At 51.5% G+C, this 18,798-nt stretch overlaps 1 protein-coding gene across 1 annotated transcript in view; it reads right to left on the minus strand.

The window, feature by feature from the left end:
- The window catches only part of LOC148453336 (phosphatidylserine decarboxylase proenzyme, mitochondrial-like), a 485,622-nt gene that overhangs the window by 58,893 nt on the left and 407,931 nt on the right, over positions 1-18,798 (minus strand). The window contains exons 6-7 of the mRNA XM_088462260.1: positions 13,411-13,548; positions 9,500-9,660 (exon numbers count right to left, since the gene is read on the minus strand). Of these exons, the coding sequence (XP_088318386.1) occupies positions 9,500-9,660; positions 13,411-13,548 (299 nt within the window). The remainder of the gene's footprint in view (positions 1-9,499; positions 9,661-13,410; positions 13,549-18,798) is intronic.

Here is an 18,798-nt window from a genome sequence, read left to right on the forward strand (position 1 = left end):
GAAAGGCTCAGTATGTTACAGATAGACCTGGTGCAGGAGAGCAGGACAGAGGGGAGAGATGTGAATGAGATTGGCAGGGTGCTGGAGCAGTGGGAGAGGAAAGGCTCAGTATGTTACAGATAGACCTGGTGCAGGAGAGCAGGACAGAGGGGAGAGATGTGAATGAGATTGGCAGGGGGCTGGAGCAGTTGGAGGAAAGGCTCAGAATGTTACAGCTAGACCTGGTGCAGGAGAGCAGGACAGAGCAGAGGGGAGAGATGTGAATGAGATTGGCAGGGTGCTGGAGCAGTTGGAGGAAAGGCTCAGTATGTTACAGATAGACCTGGTGCAGGAGAGCAGGACAGAGGGGAGAGATGTGAATGAGATTGGCAGGGTGCTGGAGCAGTGGGAGAGGAAAGGCTCAGTATGTTGCAGATAGACCTGGTGCAAGAGAGCAGGACAGAGGGGAGAGATGTGAATGAGATTGGCAGAGTGCTGGAGCAGTTGCAGGAAAGGCTCAGTATGTTACCCATAGACCTGGTGCAGGACAGAGGGCAGAGATGTGAATGAGATTGGCAGGGTGCTGGAGCAGTGTGAGAGGAAAGGCTCAGTATGTTACAGATAGACCTGGTGCAGGAGAGCAGGACAGAGGAGAGAGATGTGAATGAGATTGGCAGGGTGCTGGAGCAGTGGGAGAGGAAAGGCTCAGTATGTTGCAGATAGACCTGGTGCAAGAGAGCAGGACAGAGGGGAGAGATGTGAATGAGATTGGCAGAGTGCTGGAGCAGTTGCAGGAAAGGCTCAGTATGTTACAGATAGACCTGGTGCAGGAGAGCAGGAGAGAGTAGAGGGGAGAGATGTGAATGAGATTGGCAGGGTGCTGGAGCAGTGGGAGGAAAGGCTCAGTATGTTACAGATAGACCTGGTGCAGGAGAGCAGGACAGAGGGGAGAGATGTGAATGAGATTGGCAGGGTGCTGGAGCAGTGGGAGGAAAGGCTCAGTATGTTACAGATAGACCTGGTGCAGGAGAGCAGGACAGAGGGGAGAGATGTGAATGAGATTGGCAGGGTGCTGGAGCAGTGGGAGGAAAGGCTCAGTATGTTACAGATAGACCTGGTGCAGGAGAGCAGGACAGAGGGGAGAGATGTGAATGATATTAGCAGGGTGCTGGAGCAGTGGGAGAGGAAAGGCTCAGTATCTTACAGATAGACCTGGTGCAGTAGTGCAGGACAGAGGGGAGAGATGTGAATGAGATTGGCAGGGTGCTGGAGCAGTGGGAGTGGAAAGGCTCAGTATGTTACAGATAGACCTGGTGCAGGAGAGCAGGACAGAGGGGAGAGATGTGAATGAGATTGGCAGGGTGCTGGAGCAGGTGGAGTGGAAAGGCTCAGTATGTTACAGATAGACCTGGTGCAGGAGAGCAGGACAGAGGGGAGAGATGTGAATCAGATTGGCAGGGTGCTGGAGCAGTGGGAGTGGAAAGGCTCAGTATGTTACAGATAGACCTGGTGCAGGAGAGCAGGACAGAGCAGAGGGGAGAGATGTGAATGAGATTGGCAGGGTGCTGGAGCAGTGGGAGAGGAAAGGCTCAGTATGTTACAGATAGACCTGGTGCAGGAGAGCAGGACAGAGGGGAGAGATGTGAATGAGATTGGTAGGGTGCTGGAGCAGTGGGAGAGGAAAGGCTCAGTATGTTACAGATAGACCTGGTGCAGGAGAGCAGGACAGAGGGGAGAGATGTGAATGAGATTGGCACGGTGCTGGAGCAGTGGGAGGAAAGGCTCAGTATGTTACAGATAGACCTGGTGCAGGAGAGCAGGACAGAGGGGAGAGATGTGAATGAGATTGGCAGGGTGCTGGAGCAGTGGGAGGAAAGGCTCAGTATGTTACAGATAGACCTGGTGCAGGAGAGCAGGACAGAGGGGAGAGATGTGAATGAGATTGGCAGGGTGCTGGAGCAGTGGGAGAGGAAAGGCTCAGTATGTTACAGATAGACCTGGTGCAGGAGAGCAGGACAGAGGGGAGAGAGGTGAATGAGATTGGCAGGGTGCTGGAGCAGTGGGAGGAAAGGCTCAGTATGTTACAGATAGACCTGGTGCAGGAGAGCAGGACAGAGGGGAGAGATGTGAATGAGATTGGCAGGGTGCTGGAGCAGTGGAAGGAAAGTCTCAGTATGTTACAGATAGACCTGGTGCAGGAGAGCAGGACAGAGGGGAGAGATGTGAATGAGATTGGCAGGGTGCTGGAGCAGTGGGAGTGGAAAGGCTCAGCATGTTACAGATAGACCTGGTGCAGGAGAGCAGGACAGACGGGAGAGATGTGAATGAGATTGGCAGGGTGCTGGAGCAGGTGGAGTGGAAAGGCTCAGTATGTTACAGATAGACCTGGTGCAGGAGAGCAGGACAGAGGGGAGAGAGGTGAATGAGATTGGCAGGGTGCTGGAGCAGTGGGAGAGGAAAGGCTCAGTATGTTACAGATAGACCTGGTGCAGGAGAGCAGGACAGAGCAGAGGGGAGAGATGTGAATGAGATTGGCAGGGTGCTGGAGCAGTGGGAGAGGAAAGGCTCAGTATGTTACAGATAGACCTGGTGCAGGAGAGCAGGACAGAGTAGAGGGGAGAGATGTGAATGAGATTGGCAGGGTGCTGGAGCAGTGGGAGGAAAGGCTCAGTATGTTACAGATAGACCTGGTGCAGGAGAGCAGGACAGAGGGGAGAGATGTGAATGAGATTGGCAGGGTGCTGGAGCAGTGGGAGGAAAGGCTCAGTATGTTACAGATAGACCTGGTGCAGGAGAGCAGGAGAGAGTAGAGGGGAGAGATGTGAATGAGATTGGCAGGGTGCTGGAGCAGTGGGAGGAAAGGCTCAGTATGTTACAGATAGACCTGGTGCAGGAGAGCAGGACAGAGGGGAGAGATGTGAATGAGATTGGCAGGGTGCTGGAGCAGTGGGAGAGGAAACGCTCAGTATGTTACAGATAGACCTGGTGCAGGAGAGCAGGACAGAGGGGAGAGATGTGAATGAGATTGGCAGGGGGCTGGAGCAGTTGGAGGAAAGGCTCAGAATGTTACAGCTAGACCTGGTGCAGGAGAGCAGGACAGAGCAGAGGGGAGAGATGTGAATGAGATTGGCAGGGTGCTGGAGCAGTTGGAGGAAAGGCTCAGTATGTTACAGATAGACCTGGTGCAGGAGAGCAGGACAGAGGGGAGAGATGTGAATGAGATTGGCAGGGTGCTGGAGCAGTGGGAGAGGAAAGGCTCAGTATGTTGCAGATAGACCTGGTGCAAGAGAGCAGGACAGAGGGGAGAGATGTGAATGAGACTGGCAGAGTGCTGGAGCAGTTGCAGGAAAGGCTCAGTATGTTACCCATAGACCTGGTGCAGGACAGAGGGCAGAGATGTGAATGAGATTGGCAGGGTGCTGGAGCAGTGTGAGAGGAAAGGCTCAGTATGTTACAGATAGACCTGGTGCAGGAGAGCAGGACAGAGGGGAGAGATGTGAATGAGATTGGCAGGGTGCTGGAGCAGTGGGAGAGGAAAGGCTCAGTATGTTGCAGATAGACCTGGTGCAAGAGAGCAGGACAGAGGGGAGAGATGTGAATGAGATTGGCAGAGTGCTGGAGCAGTTGCAGGAAAGGCTCAGTATGTTACAGATAGACCTGGTGCAGGAGAGCAGGAGAGAGTAGAGGGGAGAGATGTGAATGAGATTGGCAGGGTGCTGGAGCAGTGGGAGGAAAGGCTCAGTATGTTACAGATAGACCTGGTGCAGGAGAGCAGGACAGAGGGGAGAGATGTGAATGAGATTGGCAGGGTGCTGGAGCAGTGGGAGGAAAGGCTCAGTATGTTACAGATAGACCTGGTGCAGGAGAGCAGGACAGAGGGGAGAGATGTGAATGATATTAGCAGGGTGCTGGAGCAGTGGGAGAGGAAAGGCTCAGTATCTTACAGATAGACCTGGTGCAGTAGTGCAGGACAGAGGGGAGAGATGTGAATGAGATTGGCAGGGTGCTGGAGCAGTGGGAGTGGAAAGGCTCAGTATGTTACAGATAGACCTGGTGCAGGAGAGCAGGACAGAGGGGAGAGATGTGAATGAGATTGGCAGGGTGCTGGAGCAGGTGGAGTGGAAAGGCTCAGTATGTTACAGATAGACCTGGTGCAGGAGAGCAGGACAGAGGGGAGAGATGTGAATCAGATTGGCAGGGTGCTGGAGCAGTGGGAGTGGAAAGGCTCAGTATGTTACAGATAGACCTGGTGCAGGAGAGCAGGACAGAGCAGAGGGGAGAGATGTGAATGAGATTGGCAGGGTGCTGGAGCAGTGGGAGAGGAAAGGCTCAGTATGTTACAGATAGACCTGGTGCAGGAGAGCAGGACAGAGTAGAGGAGAGAGATGTGAATGAGATTGGCAGGGTGCTGGAGCAGTGGGAGGAAAGGCTCAGTATGTTACAGATAGACCTGGTGCAGGAGAGCAGGACAGAGGGGAGAGATGTGAATGAGATTGGCAGGGTGCTGGAGCAGTGGGAGTGGAAAGGCTCAGTATGTTACAGATAGACCTGGTGCAGGAGAGCAGGACAGAGGGGAGAGATGTGAATGAGATTGGCAGGGAGCTGGAGCAGTTGGAGTGGAAAGGCTCAGTATGTTACAGATAGACCTGGTGCAGGAGAGCAGGACAGAGGGGAGAGATGTGAATGAGATTGGCAGGGTGCTGGAGCAGTGGGAGTGGAAAGGCTCAGTATGTTACAGATAGACCTGGTGCAGGAGAGCAGGACAGAGGGGAGAGATGTGAATGAGATTGGCAGGGTACTGCAGCAGTGGGAGTGGAAAGGCTCAGTATGTTACAGATAGACCTGGTGCAGGAGAGCAGGACAGTGCAGAGGGGAGAGATGTGAATGAGAGTGGCAGGGTGCTGGAGCAGTGGGAGTGGAAAGGCTCAGTATGTTACAGATAGACCTGGTGCAGGAGAGCAGGACAGAGGGGAGAGATGTGAATGAGATTGGCAGGGTGCTGGAGTAGTGGGAGTGGAAAGGCTCAGTATGTTACAGATAGACCTGGTGCAGGAGAGCAGGACAGAGGGGAGAGATGTGAATGAGATTGGCAGGGTGCTGGAGCAGTGGGAGGAAAGGCTCAGTATGTCACAGGTAGACCTGGTGCAGGAGAGCAGGACAGAGGGGAGAGATGTGAATGAGATTGGCAGGGTGCTGGAGCAGTGGGAGTGGAAAGGCTCAGTATGTTACAGATAGACCTGGTGCAGGAGAGCAGGACAGAGGGGAGAGATGTGAATGAGATTGGCAGGGTGCTGGAGCAGTGGGAGAGGAAAGGCTCAGTATGTTACAGATAGACCTGGTGCAGGACAGAGGGGAGAGATGTGAATGAGATTGGCAGGGTGCTGGAGCAGTGGTATGAAAGGCTCAGTATGTTACAGATAGACCTGGTGCAGGAGAGCAGGACAGAGGGGAGATATGTGAATGATATTAGCAGGGTGCTGGAGCAGTGGGAGAGGAAAGACTCAGTATGTTACAGATAGACCTGGTGCAGCAGAGCAGGACAGAGCAGAGGGGAGAGATGTGAATGAGAGTGGCAGGGTGCTGGAGCAGTGGGAGGAAAGGCTCAGTATGTTATAGATAGACCTGGTGTAGGAGAGCAGGACAGAGGGGAGAGATGTGAATGAGAGTGGCAGGGTGTTGGAGCAGTGGTAGAGGAAAGGCTCAGTATGTTACAGATAGACCTGGTGCAGGAGAGCAGGACAGAGCAGAGGGGAGAGATGTGAATGAGAGTGGCAGGGTGCTGGAGCAGTGGGAGGAAAGGCTCAGTATGTTATAGATAGACCTGGTACAGGAGAGCAGGATAGAGGGGAGAGATGTGAATAAGATTGGCAGGGTGCTGGAGCAGTGGGAATGGAAAGGCTCAGTATGTTACAGATAGACCTGGTGCAGGAGAGCAGGACAGAGGGGAGAGATGTGAATGAGATTGGCAGGGTGCTGGAGCAGTGGGAGTGGAAAGGCTCAGTATGTTATAGATAGACCTGGTGCAGGATAGCAGGACAGAGGGGAGAGATGTGAATGAGATTGGCAGGGTGCTGGAGCAGTGGGAGTGGAAAGGCTCAGTATGTTGCAGATAGACCTGGTACAGGAGAGCAGGACAGAGGGGAGAGATGTGAATGAGATTGGCAGGGAGCTGGAGCAGTTGGAGTGGAAAGGCTCAGTATGTTACAGATAGACCTGGTGCAGGAGAGCAGGACAGAGGGGAGAGATGTGAATGAGATTGGCAGGGTGCTGGAGCAGTGGGAGAGGAAAGGCTCAGTATGTTACAGATAGACCTGGTGCAGGAGAGCAGGACAGAGGGGAGAGATGTGAATGAGATTGGCAGGGTGCTGGAGCAGTGGGAGGAAAGGCTCAGTATGTTACAGATAGACCTGGTGCAGGAGAGCAGGACAGAGGGGAGAGATGTGAATGAGATTGGCAGGGTGCTGGAGCAGTGGGAGAGGAAAGGCTCAGTATGTTACAGATAGACCTGGTGCAGGAGAGCAGGACAGAGGGGAGAGATGTGAATGAGATTGGCAGGGTGCTGGAGCAGTGGGAGGAAAGGCTCAGTATGTTACAGATAGACCTGGTGCAGGAGATCAGGACAGAGGGGAGAGATGTGAATGAGATTGGCAGGGTGCTTGAGCAGTGGGAGAGGAAAGGCTCAGTATGTTACAGATAGACCTGGTGCAGGACAGAGGGGAGAGATGTGAATGAGATTGGCAGGGTGCTGGAGCAGTGGTAGGAAAGGCTCAGTATGTTACAGATAGACCTGGTGCAGGAGAGCAGGACAGAGGGGAGATATGTGAATGATATTAGCAGGGTGCTGGAGCAGTGGGAGAGGAAAGACTCAGTATGTTACAGATAGACCTGGTGCAGGAGAGCAGGACAGAGCAGAGGGGAGAGATGTGAATGAGAGTGGCAGGGTGCTGGAGCAGTGGGAGGAAAGGCTCAGTATGTTATAGATAGACCTGGTGTAGGAGAGCAGGACAGAGGGGAGAGATGTGAATGAGAGTGGCAGGGTGTTGGAGCAGTGGTAGAGGAAAGGCTCAGTATGTTACAGATAGACCTGGTGCAGGAGAGCAGGACAGAGCAGAGGGGAGAGATGTGAATGAGAGTGGCAGGGTGCTGGAGCAGTGGGAGGAAAGGCTCAGTATGTTATAGATAGACCTGGTACAGGAGAGCAGGATAGAGGGGAGAGATGTGAATGAGATTGGCAGGGTGCTGGAGCAGTGGGAATGGAAAGGCTCAGTATGTTACAGATAGACCTGGTGCAGGAGAGCAGGACAGAGGGGAGAGATGTGAATGAGATTGGCAGGGAGCTGGAGCAGTTGGAGTGGAAAGGCTCAGTATGTTACAGATAGACCTGGTGCAGGAGAGCAGGACAGAGGGGAGAGATGTGAATGAGATTGGCAGGGTGCTGGAGCAGTGGGAGTGGAAAGGCTCAGTATGTTGCAGATAGACCTGGTGCAGGAGAGCAGGACAGAGGGGAGAGATGTGAATGAGATTGGCAGGGTGCTGGAGCAGTGGGAGTGGAAAGGCTCAGTATGTTACAGATAGACCTGGTGCACGAGAGCAGGACAGAGGGGAGAGATGTGAATGAGATTGGCAGGGAGCTGGAGCAGTTGGAGTGGAAAGGCTCAGTATGTTACAGATAGACCTGGTGCAGGAGAGCAGGACAGAGGGGAGAGATGTGAATGAGATTGGCAGGGTGCTGGAGCAGTGGGAGAGGAAAGGCTCAGTATGTTACAGATAGACCTGGTGCAGGAGAGCAGGACAGAGGGGAGAGATGTGAATGAGATTGGCAGGGAGCTGGAGCAGTTGGAGTGGAAAGGCTCAGTATGTTACAGATAGACCTGGTGCAGGAGAGCAGGACAGAGGGGAGAGATGTGAATGAGATTGGCAGGGTGCTGGAGCAGTTGGAGTGGAAAGGCTCAGTATGTTACAGATAGACCTGGTGCAGGAGAGCAGGACAGAGGGGAGAGAGGTGAATGAGATTGGCAGGGTGCTGGAGCAGTGGGAGTGGAAAGGCTCAGTATGTTACAGATAGACCTGGTGCAGGAGAGCAGGACAGAGGGGAGAGATGTGAATGAGATTGGCAGGGTGCTGGAGCAGTGGGAGGAAAGGCTCAGTATGTTACAGATAGACCTGGTGCAGGAGAGCAGGACAGAGGGGAGAGATGTGAATGAGATTGGCAGGGTACTGGAGCAGTGGGAGAGGAAAGGCTCAGTATGTTACAGATAGACCTGGTGCAGGAGAGCAGGACAGAGGGGAGAGATGTGAATGAGATTGGCAGGGAGCTGGAGCAGTTGGAGTGGAAAGGCTCAGTATGTTACAGATAGACCTGGTGCAGGAGAGCAGGACAGAGGGGAGAGATGTGAATGAGATTGGCAGGGTGCTGGAGCAGTGGGAGAGGAAAGGCTCAGTATGTTACAGATAGACCTGGTGCAGGAGAGCAGGACAGAGGGGAGAGATGTGAATGAGATTGGCAGGGTGCTGGAGCAGTGGGAGGAAAGGCTCAGTATGTTACAGATAGACCTGGTGCAGGAGAGCAGGACAGAGGGGAGAGATGTGAATGAGATTGGCAGGGTGCTGGAGCAGTGGGAGGAAAGGCTCAGTATGTTACAGATAGACCTGGTGCAGGAGAGCAGGACAGAGGGGAGATATGTGAATGATATTAGCAGGGTGCTGGAGCAGTGGGAGAGGAAAGACTCAGTATGTTACAGATAGACCTGGTGCAGGAGAGCAGGACAGAGCAGAGGGGAGAGATGTGAATGAGAGTGGCAGGGTGCTGGAGCAGTGGGAGGAAAGGCTCAGTATGTTATAGATAGACCTGGTGTAGGAGAGCAGGACAGAGGGGAGAGATGTGAATGAGAGTGGCAGGGTGTTGGAGCAGTGGTAGAGGAAAGGCTCAGTATGTTACAGATAGACCTGGTGCAGGAGAGCAGGACAGAGCAGAGGGGAGAGATGTGAATGAGAGTGGCAGGGTGCTGGAGCAGTGGGAGGAAAGGCTCAGTATGTTATAGATAGACCTGGTACAGGAGAGCAGGATAGAGGGGAGAGATGTGAATGAGATTGGCAGGGTGCTGGAGCAGTGGGAATGGAAGGCTCAGTATGTTACAGATAGACCTGGTGCAGGAGAGCAGGACAGAGGGGAGAGATGTGAATGAGATTGGCAGGGTGCTGGAGCAGGTGGAGTGGAAAGGCTCAGTATGTTACAGATAGACCTGGTGCAGGAGAGCAGGACAGAGGGGAGAGATGTGAATGAGATTGGCAGGGTGCTGGAGCAGTGGGAGTGAGGAAATCGGTAGACTGTTGGGATAAGCAGGAGTCTGAACAAGGAGGGGAAACTACCAGCGGTGAGCAAGTAGCGTTTATAGTATGTAGTTACGGGTGGGGGAAGGGACAGGACAATGGAGGGAAGATAAGTGAATGAAGGTGGGTGAGACACAAGACGGTCAGCAGAGTGAGAATGAGGGAGACGTACATGGAACCTGTTTCTTACCTGATCACCATAGATGCGGATGGACCCCACATTTGTAGCTCCAACTGCCGTAAGAGAGAAGAAGCCGAATTGCCACTGCCCACTGAGTACAACCCGTTCATTCTGACAGAAGAGGCCTGGCATCCAGCGGGCAACATGCGGGCTAACAGAGAGCAGAGCACCTAAAGAGAACACACAGATCCTTCCATCTCCTATATCTGACTGTACATCCAGGGAGCGCACAGATCCTTCCGTCTCCTATATCTGACTGTACATCCAAGGAACACACAGATCCTTCCGTCTCCTATATCTGACTGTACATCCAGGGAGCACACAGATCCTTCAGTCTCCTATATCTGACTGTACATCCAGGGAGCACACAGATCCTTCCGTCTCCTATATCTGACTGTACATCCAGGGAGCACACAGATCCTTCCGTCTCCTATATCTGACTGTACATCCAGGGAGCGCACAGATCCTTCCGTCTCCTATATCTGACTGTACATCCAGGGAACACACAGATCCTTCCGTCTCCTATATCCGACTGTACATCCAGGGAGCACACAGATCCTTCCGTCTCCTATATCCGACTGTACATCCAGGGAGCACACAGATCCTTCCATCTCCTATATCTGACTGTACATCCAGGGAGCACACAGATCCTTCCGTCTCCTATATCTGACTGTACATCCAGGGAGCACACAGATCCTTCCGTCTCCTATATCTGACTGTACATCCAGGGAACACACAGATCCTTCCGTCTCCTATAACTGACTGTACATCCAGGGAGCACACAGATCCTTCCATCTCCTATATCTGACTGTACATCCAGGGAGCGCACAGATCCTTCCGTCTCCTATATCTGACTGTACATCCAGGGAGCGCACAGATCCTTCCGTCTCCTATATCTGACTGTACATCCAGGGAGCGCACAGATCCTTCCGTCTCCTATATCTGACTGTACATCCAGGGAGCACACAGATCCTTCCGTCTCCTATATCTGACTGTACATCCAGGGAGCACACAGATCCTTCCGTCTCCTATATCTGACTGTACATCCAGGGAGCACACAGATCCTTCCGTCTCCTATATCTGACTGTACATCCAGGGAGCACAGAGATCCTTCCGTCTCCTATATCTGACTGTACATCCAGGGAGCGCACAGATCCTTCCGTCTCCTATATCTGACTGTACATCCAGGGAGCGCACAGATCCTTCCGTCTCCTATATCTGACTGTACATCCAGGGAACACACAGATCCTTCCGTCTCCTATATCTGACTGTACATCCAGGGAACACACAGATCCTTCCGTCTCCTATATCTGACTGTACATCCAGGGAGCACACAGATCCTTCCGTCTCCTATATCTGACTGTACATCCAGGGAGCACACAGATCCTTCCGTCTCCTATATCTGACTGTACATCCAGGGAGCACACAGATCCTTCCATCTCCTATATCTGACTGTACATCCAGGGAGCACACAGATCCTTCCGTCTCCTATATCTGACTGTACATCCAGGGAACACACAGATCCTTCCGTCTCCTATATCTGACTGTACATCCAGGGAGCACACAGATCCTTCCGTCTCCTATATCTGACTGTACATCCAGGGAGCACACAGATCCTTCAGTCTCCTATAACTGACTGTACATCCAGGGAGCACACAGATCCTTCCGTCTCCTATATCTGACTGTACATCCAGGGAGCACACAGATCCTTCCGTCTCCTATATCTGACTGTACATCCAGGGAGCACACAGATCCTTCCGTCTCCTATATCTGACTGTACATCCAGGGAGCACACAGATCCTTCCGTCTCCTATATCTGACTGTACATCCAGGGAGCACACAGATCCTTCCGTCTCCTATATCTGACTGTACATCCAGGGAGCGCACAGATCCTTCCGTCTCCTATATCTGACTGTACATCCAGGGAGCGCACAGATCCTTCCGTCTCCTATATCTGACTGTACATCCAGGGAGCGCACAGATCCTTCCGTCTCCTATATCTGACTGTACATCCAGGGAGCACACAGATCCTTCCGTCTCCTATATCTGACTGTACATCCAGGGAACACACAGATCCTTCCGTCTCCTATATCTGACTGTACATCCAGGGAACACACAGATCCTTCCGTCTCCTATATCTGACTGTACATCCAGGGAGCACACAGATCCTTCCGTCTCCTATATCTGACTGTACATCCAGGGAGCACACAGATCCTTCCGTCTCCTATAACTGACTGTACATCCAGGGAGCACACAGATCCTTCCGTCTCCTATATCTGACTGTACATCCAGGGAACGCACAGATCCTTCCGTCTCCTATATCTGACTGTACATCCAGGGAGCGCACAGATCCTTCCGTCTCCTATATCTGACTGTACATCCAGGGAGCGCACAGATCCTTCCGTCTCCTATATCTGACTGTACATCCAGGGAGCGCACAGATCCTTCCGTCTCCTATATCTGACTGTACATCCAGGGAGCGCACAGATCCTTCCGTCTCCTATATCTGACTGTACATCCAGGGAACGCACAGATCCTTTCGTCTCCTATATCTGACTGTACATCCAGGGAACGCACAGATCCTTCCGTCTCCTATATCTGACTGTACATCCAGGGAGCGCACAGATCCTTCCGTCTCCTATATCTGACTGTACATCCAGGGAGCGCACAGATCCTTCCGTCTCCTATATCTGACTGTACATCCAGGGAGCGCACAGATCCTTCCGTCTCCTATATCTGACTGTACATCCAGGGAGCGCACAGATCCTTCCGTCTCCTATATCTGACTGTACATCCAGGGAGCGCACAGATCCTTCCGTCTCCTATAACTGACTGTACATCCAGGGAGCGCACAGATCCTTCCGTCTCCTATATCTGACTGTACATCCAGGGAGCGCACAGATCCTTCAGTCTCCTATATCTGACTGTACATCCAGGGAGCGCACAGATCCTTCCGTCTCCTATATCTGACTGTACATCCAGGGAACACACAGATCCTTCCGTCTCCTATATCTGACTGTACATCCAGGGAGCACACAGATCCTTCCGTCTCCTATATCTGACTGTACATCCAGGGAGCACACAGATCCTTCCATCTCCTATGTCTGACTGTACATCCAGGGAGCGCACAGATCCTTCCATCTCCTATATCTGACTGTACATCCAGGGAGCACACAGATCCTTCCATCTCCTATATCTGACTGTACATCCAGGGAGCACACAGATCCTTCCATCTCCTATATCTGACTGTACATCCAGGGAGCGCACAGATCCTTCCGTCTCCTATATCTGACTGTACATCCAGGGAGCGCACAGATCCTTCCGTCTCCTATATCTGACTGTACATCCAGGGAGCACACAGATCCTTCCGTCTCCTATATCTGACTGTACATCCAGGGAGCACACAGATCCTTCCGTCTCCTATATCTGACTGTACATCCAGGGAGCGCACAGAACCTTCCGTCTCCTATATCTGACTGTACATCCAGGGAGCGCACAGAACCTTCCGTCTCCTATATCTGATTGTACATCCAGGGAGCACACAGATCCTTCCGTCTCCTATATCTGACTCTACATCTAGGGAACACACAGACACTACAGTCTCCTATATCTGACTGTACATCTACAGAAAACACAGACACTACAGTCTCCTATATCTGACTGTACATCTACAGAACACACAGACACTACAGTCTCCTATATCTGACTGTACATCTAGAGAACACACAGACACTACAGTCTCCTATATCTGACTGTACATCTAGAGAACACACAGAGATACTACAGTCGGCTGCCTCTGACAATTATTATAGGCCTTTTGTTTCAGTTGAGAAGGGGATAATAAAATATATAAAGGAGATTTGGAAGTGGTGCGGTGGGTGAATGGGAAAACTGAATAAATATAAAAGTGTGTGTGCTACCTGGGAAATGTCTCCTGTGCTGGACACTCCAGTCAGTTGGTGAATGAAATCTATGGTAGTCCCCAGGAGCCAAGTACACAACGTGGTGATAAAGGCGATTGGCAGAACGGACACCCAACTGTTCCATGAATGGAAGTTCTTCGGAAAGAAACACAAACACAAGGATGAGAAAATAAAAAGGCAAAGTATAGGTCAGGATACATTACTACCAGGCAAAATAAACCCCTCAATGCACAGTAGCTCTGGGAAAGACAAAAAAACAATATCTAAGGGACAGTAGCACCAGGTCCAGGGCTGGGGGAGGACACAGGTGATGATAGAGAGACATTAGCACCAGGATAGTGACACAGATACAGAGCTGAGGGAGGACACAGGAGATGATAGAGAGACATTAGCACCAGGATAGTGACACAGATACAGGGCTGAGGGAGGACACAGGAGATGATAGAGAGACATTAGCACCAGGATAGTGACACAGATACAGGGCTGAGGGAGGACACAGGTGATGATAGAGAGACATTAGCACCAGGATAGTGACACAGATACAGGGCTGAGGGAGGACACAGGTGATGATAGAGAGACATTAGCACCAGGATAGTGACACAGATACAGGGCTGAGGGAGGACACAGGTGATGATAGAGAGACATTAGCACCAGGATAGTGACACAGATACAGGGCTGAGGGAGGACACAGGAGATGATAGAGAGACATTAGCACCAGGATAGTGACACAGATACAGGGCTGAAAGAGGACACAGGAGATGATAGAGAGACATTAGCACCAGGATAGTGACACAGATACAGGGCTGAGGGAGGACACAGGAGATGATAGAGAGACAATAGCACCAGGATAGTGACACAGATACAGGGCTGAGGGAGGACACAGGTGATGATAGAGATACATTAGCACCAGGATAGTGACACAGGGCTGAGGGAGGACACAGGAGTTGATAGAGAGACATTAGCACCAGGATAGTGACACAGATACAGAGCTGAGGGAGGACAGAGGTGATGATAGAGAGACATTAGCACCAGGATAGTGACACAGACACAGTGCTGAGGGAGGACACAGGAGATGATAGAGGGAGATTAGCACCAGGATATTGACACAGATACAGGGCTGTGGGAGGACACAGGTGATGATAGAGTGACATTAGCACCAGGATAGTGACACAGATACAGGGCTGAGGGAGGACACAGGTGATGATAGAGAGACATTAGCACCAGGATAGTGACACAGATACAGGGCTGAGGGAGGACACAGTTGATGATAGAGAGACATTAGCACCAGGATAGTGACACAGATACAGGGCTGAGGGAGGACACAGGAGAAGATAGAGAGACATTAGCACCAGGATAGTGACACAGATACAGGGCTGAGGGAGGACACAGGTGATGATAGAGAGACATTAGCACCAGGATAGTGACACAGATACAGGGCTGAGGGAGGACACAGGTGATGATAGAGAGACATTAGCAGCAGGATAGTGACACAGATACAGGGCTGAGGGAGGACACAGGTGATGATAGACATTAGCACCAGGATAGTGACACAGATACAGGGCTGAGGGAGGACACAGGAGATGATAGAGGGACATTAGTACCAGGATAGTGACACAGATACAGGGCTGAGGGAGGACACAGGTGATGATAGAGAGACATTAGCACCAGGATAGTGACACAGATACAGGGCTGAGGGAGGACACAGGTGATGATAGAGAGACAATAGCACCAGGATAGTGACACAGACACAGGGCTGAGGGAGGACACAGGTGATGATAGAGAGACATTAGCACCAGGATAGTGACACAGATACAGGGCTGAGGGAGGACACAGGAGATGACAGAGAGACATTAGCACCAGGATAGTGACAAAGATACAGGGCTGAGGGAGGACACAGGAGATGATAGAGAGACATTAGCACCAGGATAGAGACACAGATACAGGGCTGAGGGAGGACACAGGAGATGATAGAGAGACATTAGCACCAGGATAGTGACACAGCCACAGGGCTGAGGGAGGACACAGGTGATGATAGAGAGACATTAGCACCAGGATAGTGACACATACAGGGCTGAGGGAGGACACAGGTGATGATAGAGAGACATTAGCACCAGGATAGTGACACAGATACAGGGCTGAGGGAGGACACAGGAGATGATAGAGAGACATTAGCACCAGGATAGTGACACAGATACAGGGCTGAGGGAGGAGACAGGTGATGATAGAGAGACATTAGCACCAGGATAGTAACACAGATACAGGGCTGAGGGAGGACACAGGAGATGATAGAGAGACATTAGCACCAGGATAGTGACACAGATACAGGGCTGAGGGAGGACACAGGTGATGATAGAGAGACATTAGCACCAGGATAGTGACACAGATACAGGGCTCAGGGAGGACACAGGAGATGATAGAGAGACATTAGCACCAGGATAGTGACACAGATACAGGGCTAAGGGAGGACACAGGTGATGATAGAGAGACATTAGCACCAGGATAGTGACACAGATACAGGGCTGAGGGAGGACACAGGAGATGATAGAGAGACATTAGCACCAGGATAGTGACACAGATACAGGGCTGAGGGAGGACACAAGAGATGATAGAGAGACATTAGCACCAGGATAGTGACACAGCCACAGGGCTGAGGGAGGACACAGGAGATGATAGAGAGACATTAGCACCAGGATAGTGACACAGATACAGGGCTGAGGTAGGACACAGGTGATGATAGAGGGACATTAGCACCAGGATAGTGACACAGATACAGGGCAGAGGGAGGACACAGGTGATGATAGAGGGACATTAGCACCAGGATAGTGACACAGATACAGGGCTGAGGGAGGACACAGGAGATGATAGAGAGACATTAGCACCAGGATAGTGACACAGATACAGGGCTGAGGGAGGACACAGGTGATGATAGAGATACATTAGCACCAGGATAGTGACACAGATACAGGGCTTAGGGAGGACACAGGTGATGATAGAGTGACATTAGCACCAGGATAGTGACACAGATACAGGGCTGAGGGAGGACACAGGTGATGATAGAGAGACATTAGCACCAGGATAGTGACACAGATACAGGGCTGAGGGAGGACACAGGTGATAATAGAGAGACATTAGCACCAGGATAGTGACACAGATACAGGGCTGAGGGAGGACACAGTTGATGATAGAGAGACATGAGCACCAGGATAGTGACACAGATACAGGGCTGAGGGAGGACACAGGAGAAGATAGAGAGACATTAGCACCAGGATAGTGACACAGATACAGGGCTGAGGGAGGACACAGGTGATGATAGAGAGACATTAGCACCAGGATAGTGACACAGATAGAGGGCTGAGGGAGGACACAGGTGATGATAGAGAGACAATAGCACCAGGATAGTGACACAGACACAGGGCTGAGGGAGGACACAGGTTATGATAGAGAGACATTAGCACCAGGATAGTGACACAGATACAGGGCTGAGGGAGGATAGAGGGACATTAGCACCAGGATAGTGACACAGATACTGGGCTGTGGGAGGACACAGGTGATGATAGAGGGACATTAGCACCAGGATAGTGACACAGATACAGGGATGACGGAGGACACAGGTGATGATAGAGAGACATTAGCACCAGGATAGTGACACAGATACAGGGCTGATGGAGGACACAGGTGATGATAGAGAGACATTAGCTCCAGGATAGTGACACAGATACAGGGCTGAGGGAGGAACAGGTAATGATAGAGAGACAATAGCACCAGGATAGTGACACAGACACAGGGCTGAATGAGGAGACAGGTGATGATAGAGAGACATTAGCACCAGGATAGTGACACAGACACAGGGCTGAGGGAGGACACAGGGGATGATAGAGAGACATTACCACCAGGATAGTGACACAGATACAGGGCTGAAGGAGGACACAGGTGATGATAGAGAGACATTAGCACCAGGATAGTGACACAGATACAGGGCTGAGGGAGGACACAGGTGATGATAGACATTAGCACCAGGATAGTGACACAGATACAGGGCTGAGGGAGGACACAGGAGATGATAGAGAGACATTAGCACCAGGATAGTGACACAGATACAGGGCTGAGGGAGGACACAGGTGATGATAGAGAGACATTAGCACCAGGATAGTGACACAGATACAGGGCTGAGGGAGGACACAGGTGATGATAGAGAGACATTAGCACCAGGATAGTGACACAGATACAGGGCTGAGGGAGGATAGAGGGACATTAGCACCAGGATAGTGACACAGATACTGGGCTGTGGGAGGACACAGGTGATGATAGAGGGACATTAGCACCAGGATAGTGACACAGATACAGGGCTGACGGAGGACACAGGTGATGATAGAGAGACATTAGCACCAGGATAGTGACACAGATACAGGGCTGATGGAGGACACAGGTGATGATAGAGAGACATTAGCTCCAGGATAGTGACACAGATACAGGGCTGAGGGAGGAACAGGTAATGATAGAGAGACAATAGCACCAGGATAGTGACACAGTCACAGGGCTGAATGAGGAGACAGGTGATGATAGAGAGACATTAGCACCAGGATAGTGACACAGACACAGGGCTGAGGGAGGACACAGGGGATGATAGAGAGACATTAACACCAGGATAGTGACACAGATGCAGGGCTGAAGGAGGACACAGGTGATGATAGAGAGACATTAGCACCAGGATAGTGACACAGATACAGGGCTGAGGGAGGACACAGGTGATGATAGACATTAGCACCAGGATAGTGACACAGATACAGGGCTGAGGGAGGACACAGGAGATGATAGAGAGACATTAGCACCAGGATAGTGACACAGATACAGGGCTGAGGGAGGACACAGGTGATGATAGAGAGACATTAGCACCAGGATAGTGACACAGATACAGGGCTGAGGGAGGACACAGGTGATGATAGAGAGACATTAGCACCAGGATAGTGACAGAGACACAGGGCTGAGGGAGGACACAGGAGATGATAGAGAGACATTAGCACCAGAATAGTGACACAGACACAGGGCTGAGGGAGGACACAGGTGATGATAGAGAGACATTAGCACCAGGATAGTGACACAGATACAGGGCTAAGGGAGGACACAGGAGATGATAGAGAGACATTAGCACCAGGATAGTGACACAGATACAGGGCTGAGGGAGGACACAGGAGATGATAGAGAGACATTAGCACCAGGATAGTGACACAGATACATGGCTGAGGGAGGAGACAGGTGATGATAGAGAGACATTAGCACCAGGATAGTGACACAGATACAGGGCTGAGGGAGGAGACAGGTGATGATAGAGAGACATTAGCACCAGGATAATGACACAGATACAGGGCTGAGGGAGGACACAGGAGA

Source organism: Taudactylus pleione, unplaced genomic scaffold, assembly GCF_031769625.1.
Source record: "Taudactylus pleione unplaced genomic scaffold, aTauple2 ptg001176l, whole genome shotgun sequence".
In the NCBI taxonomy this organism is placed as follows: Eukaryota; Metazoa; Chordata; class Amphibia; order Anura; family Myobatrachidae; genus Taudactylus; species Taudactylus pleione.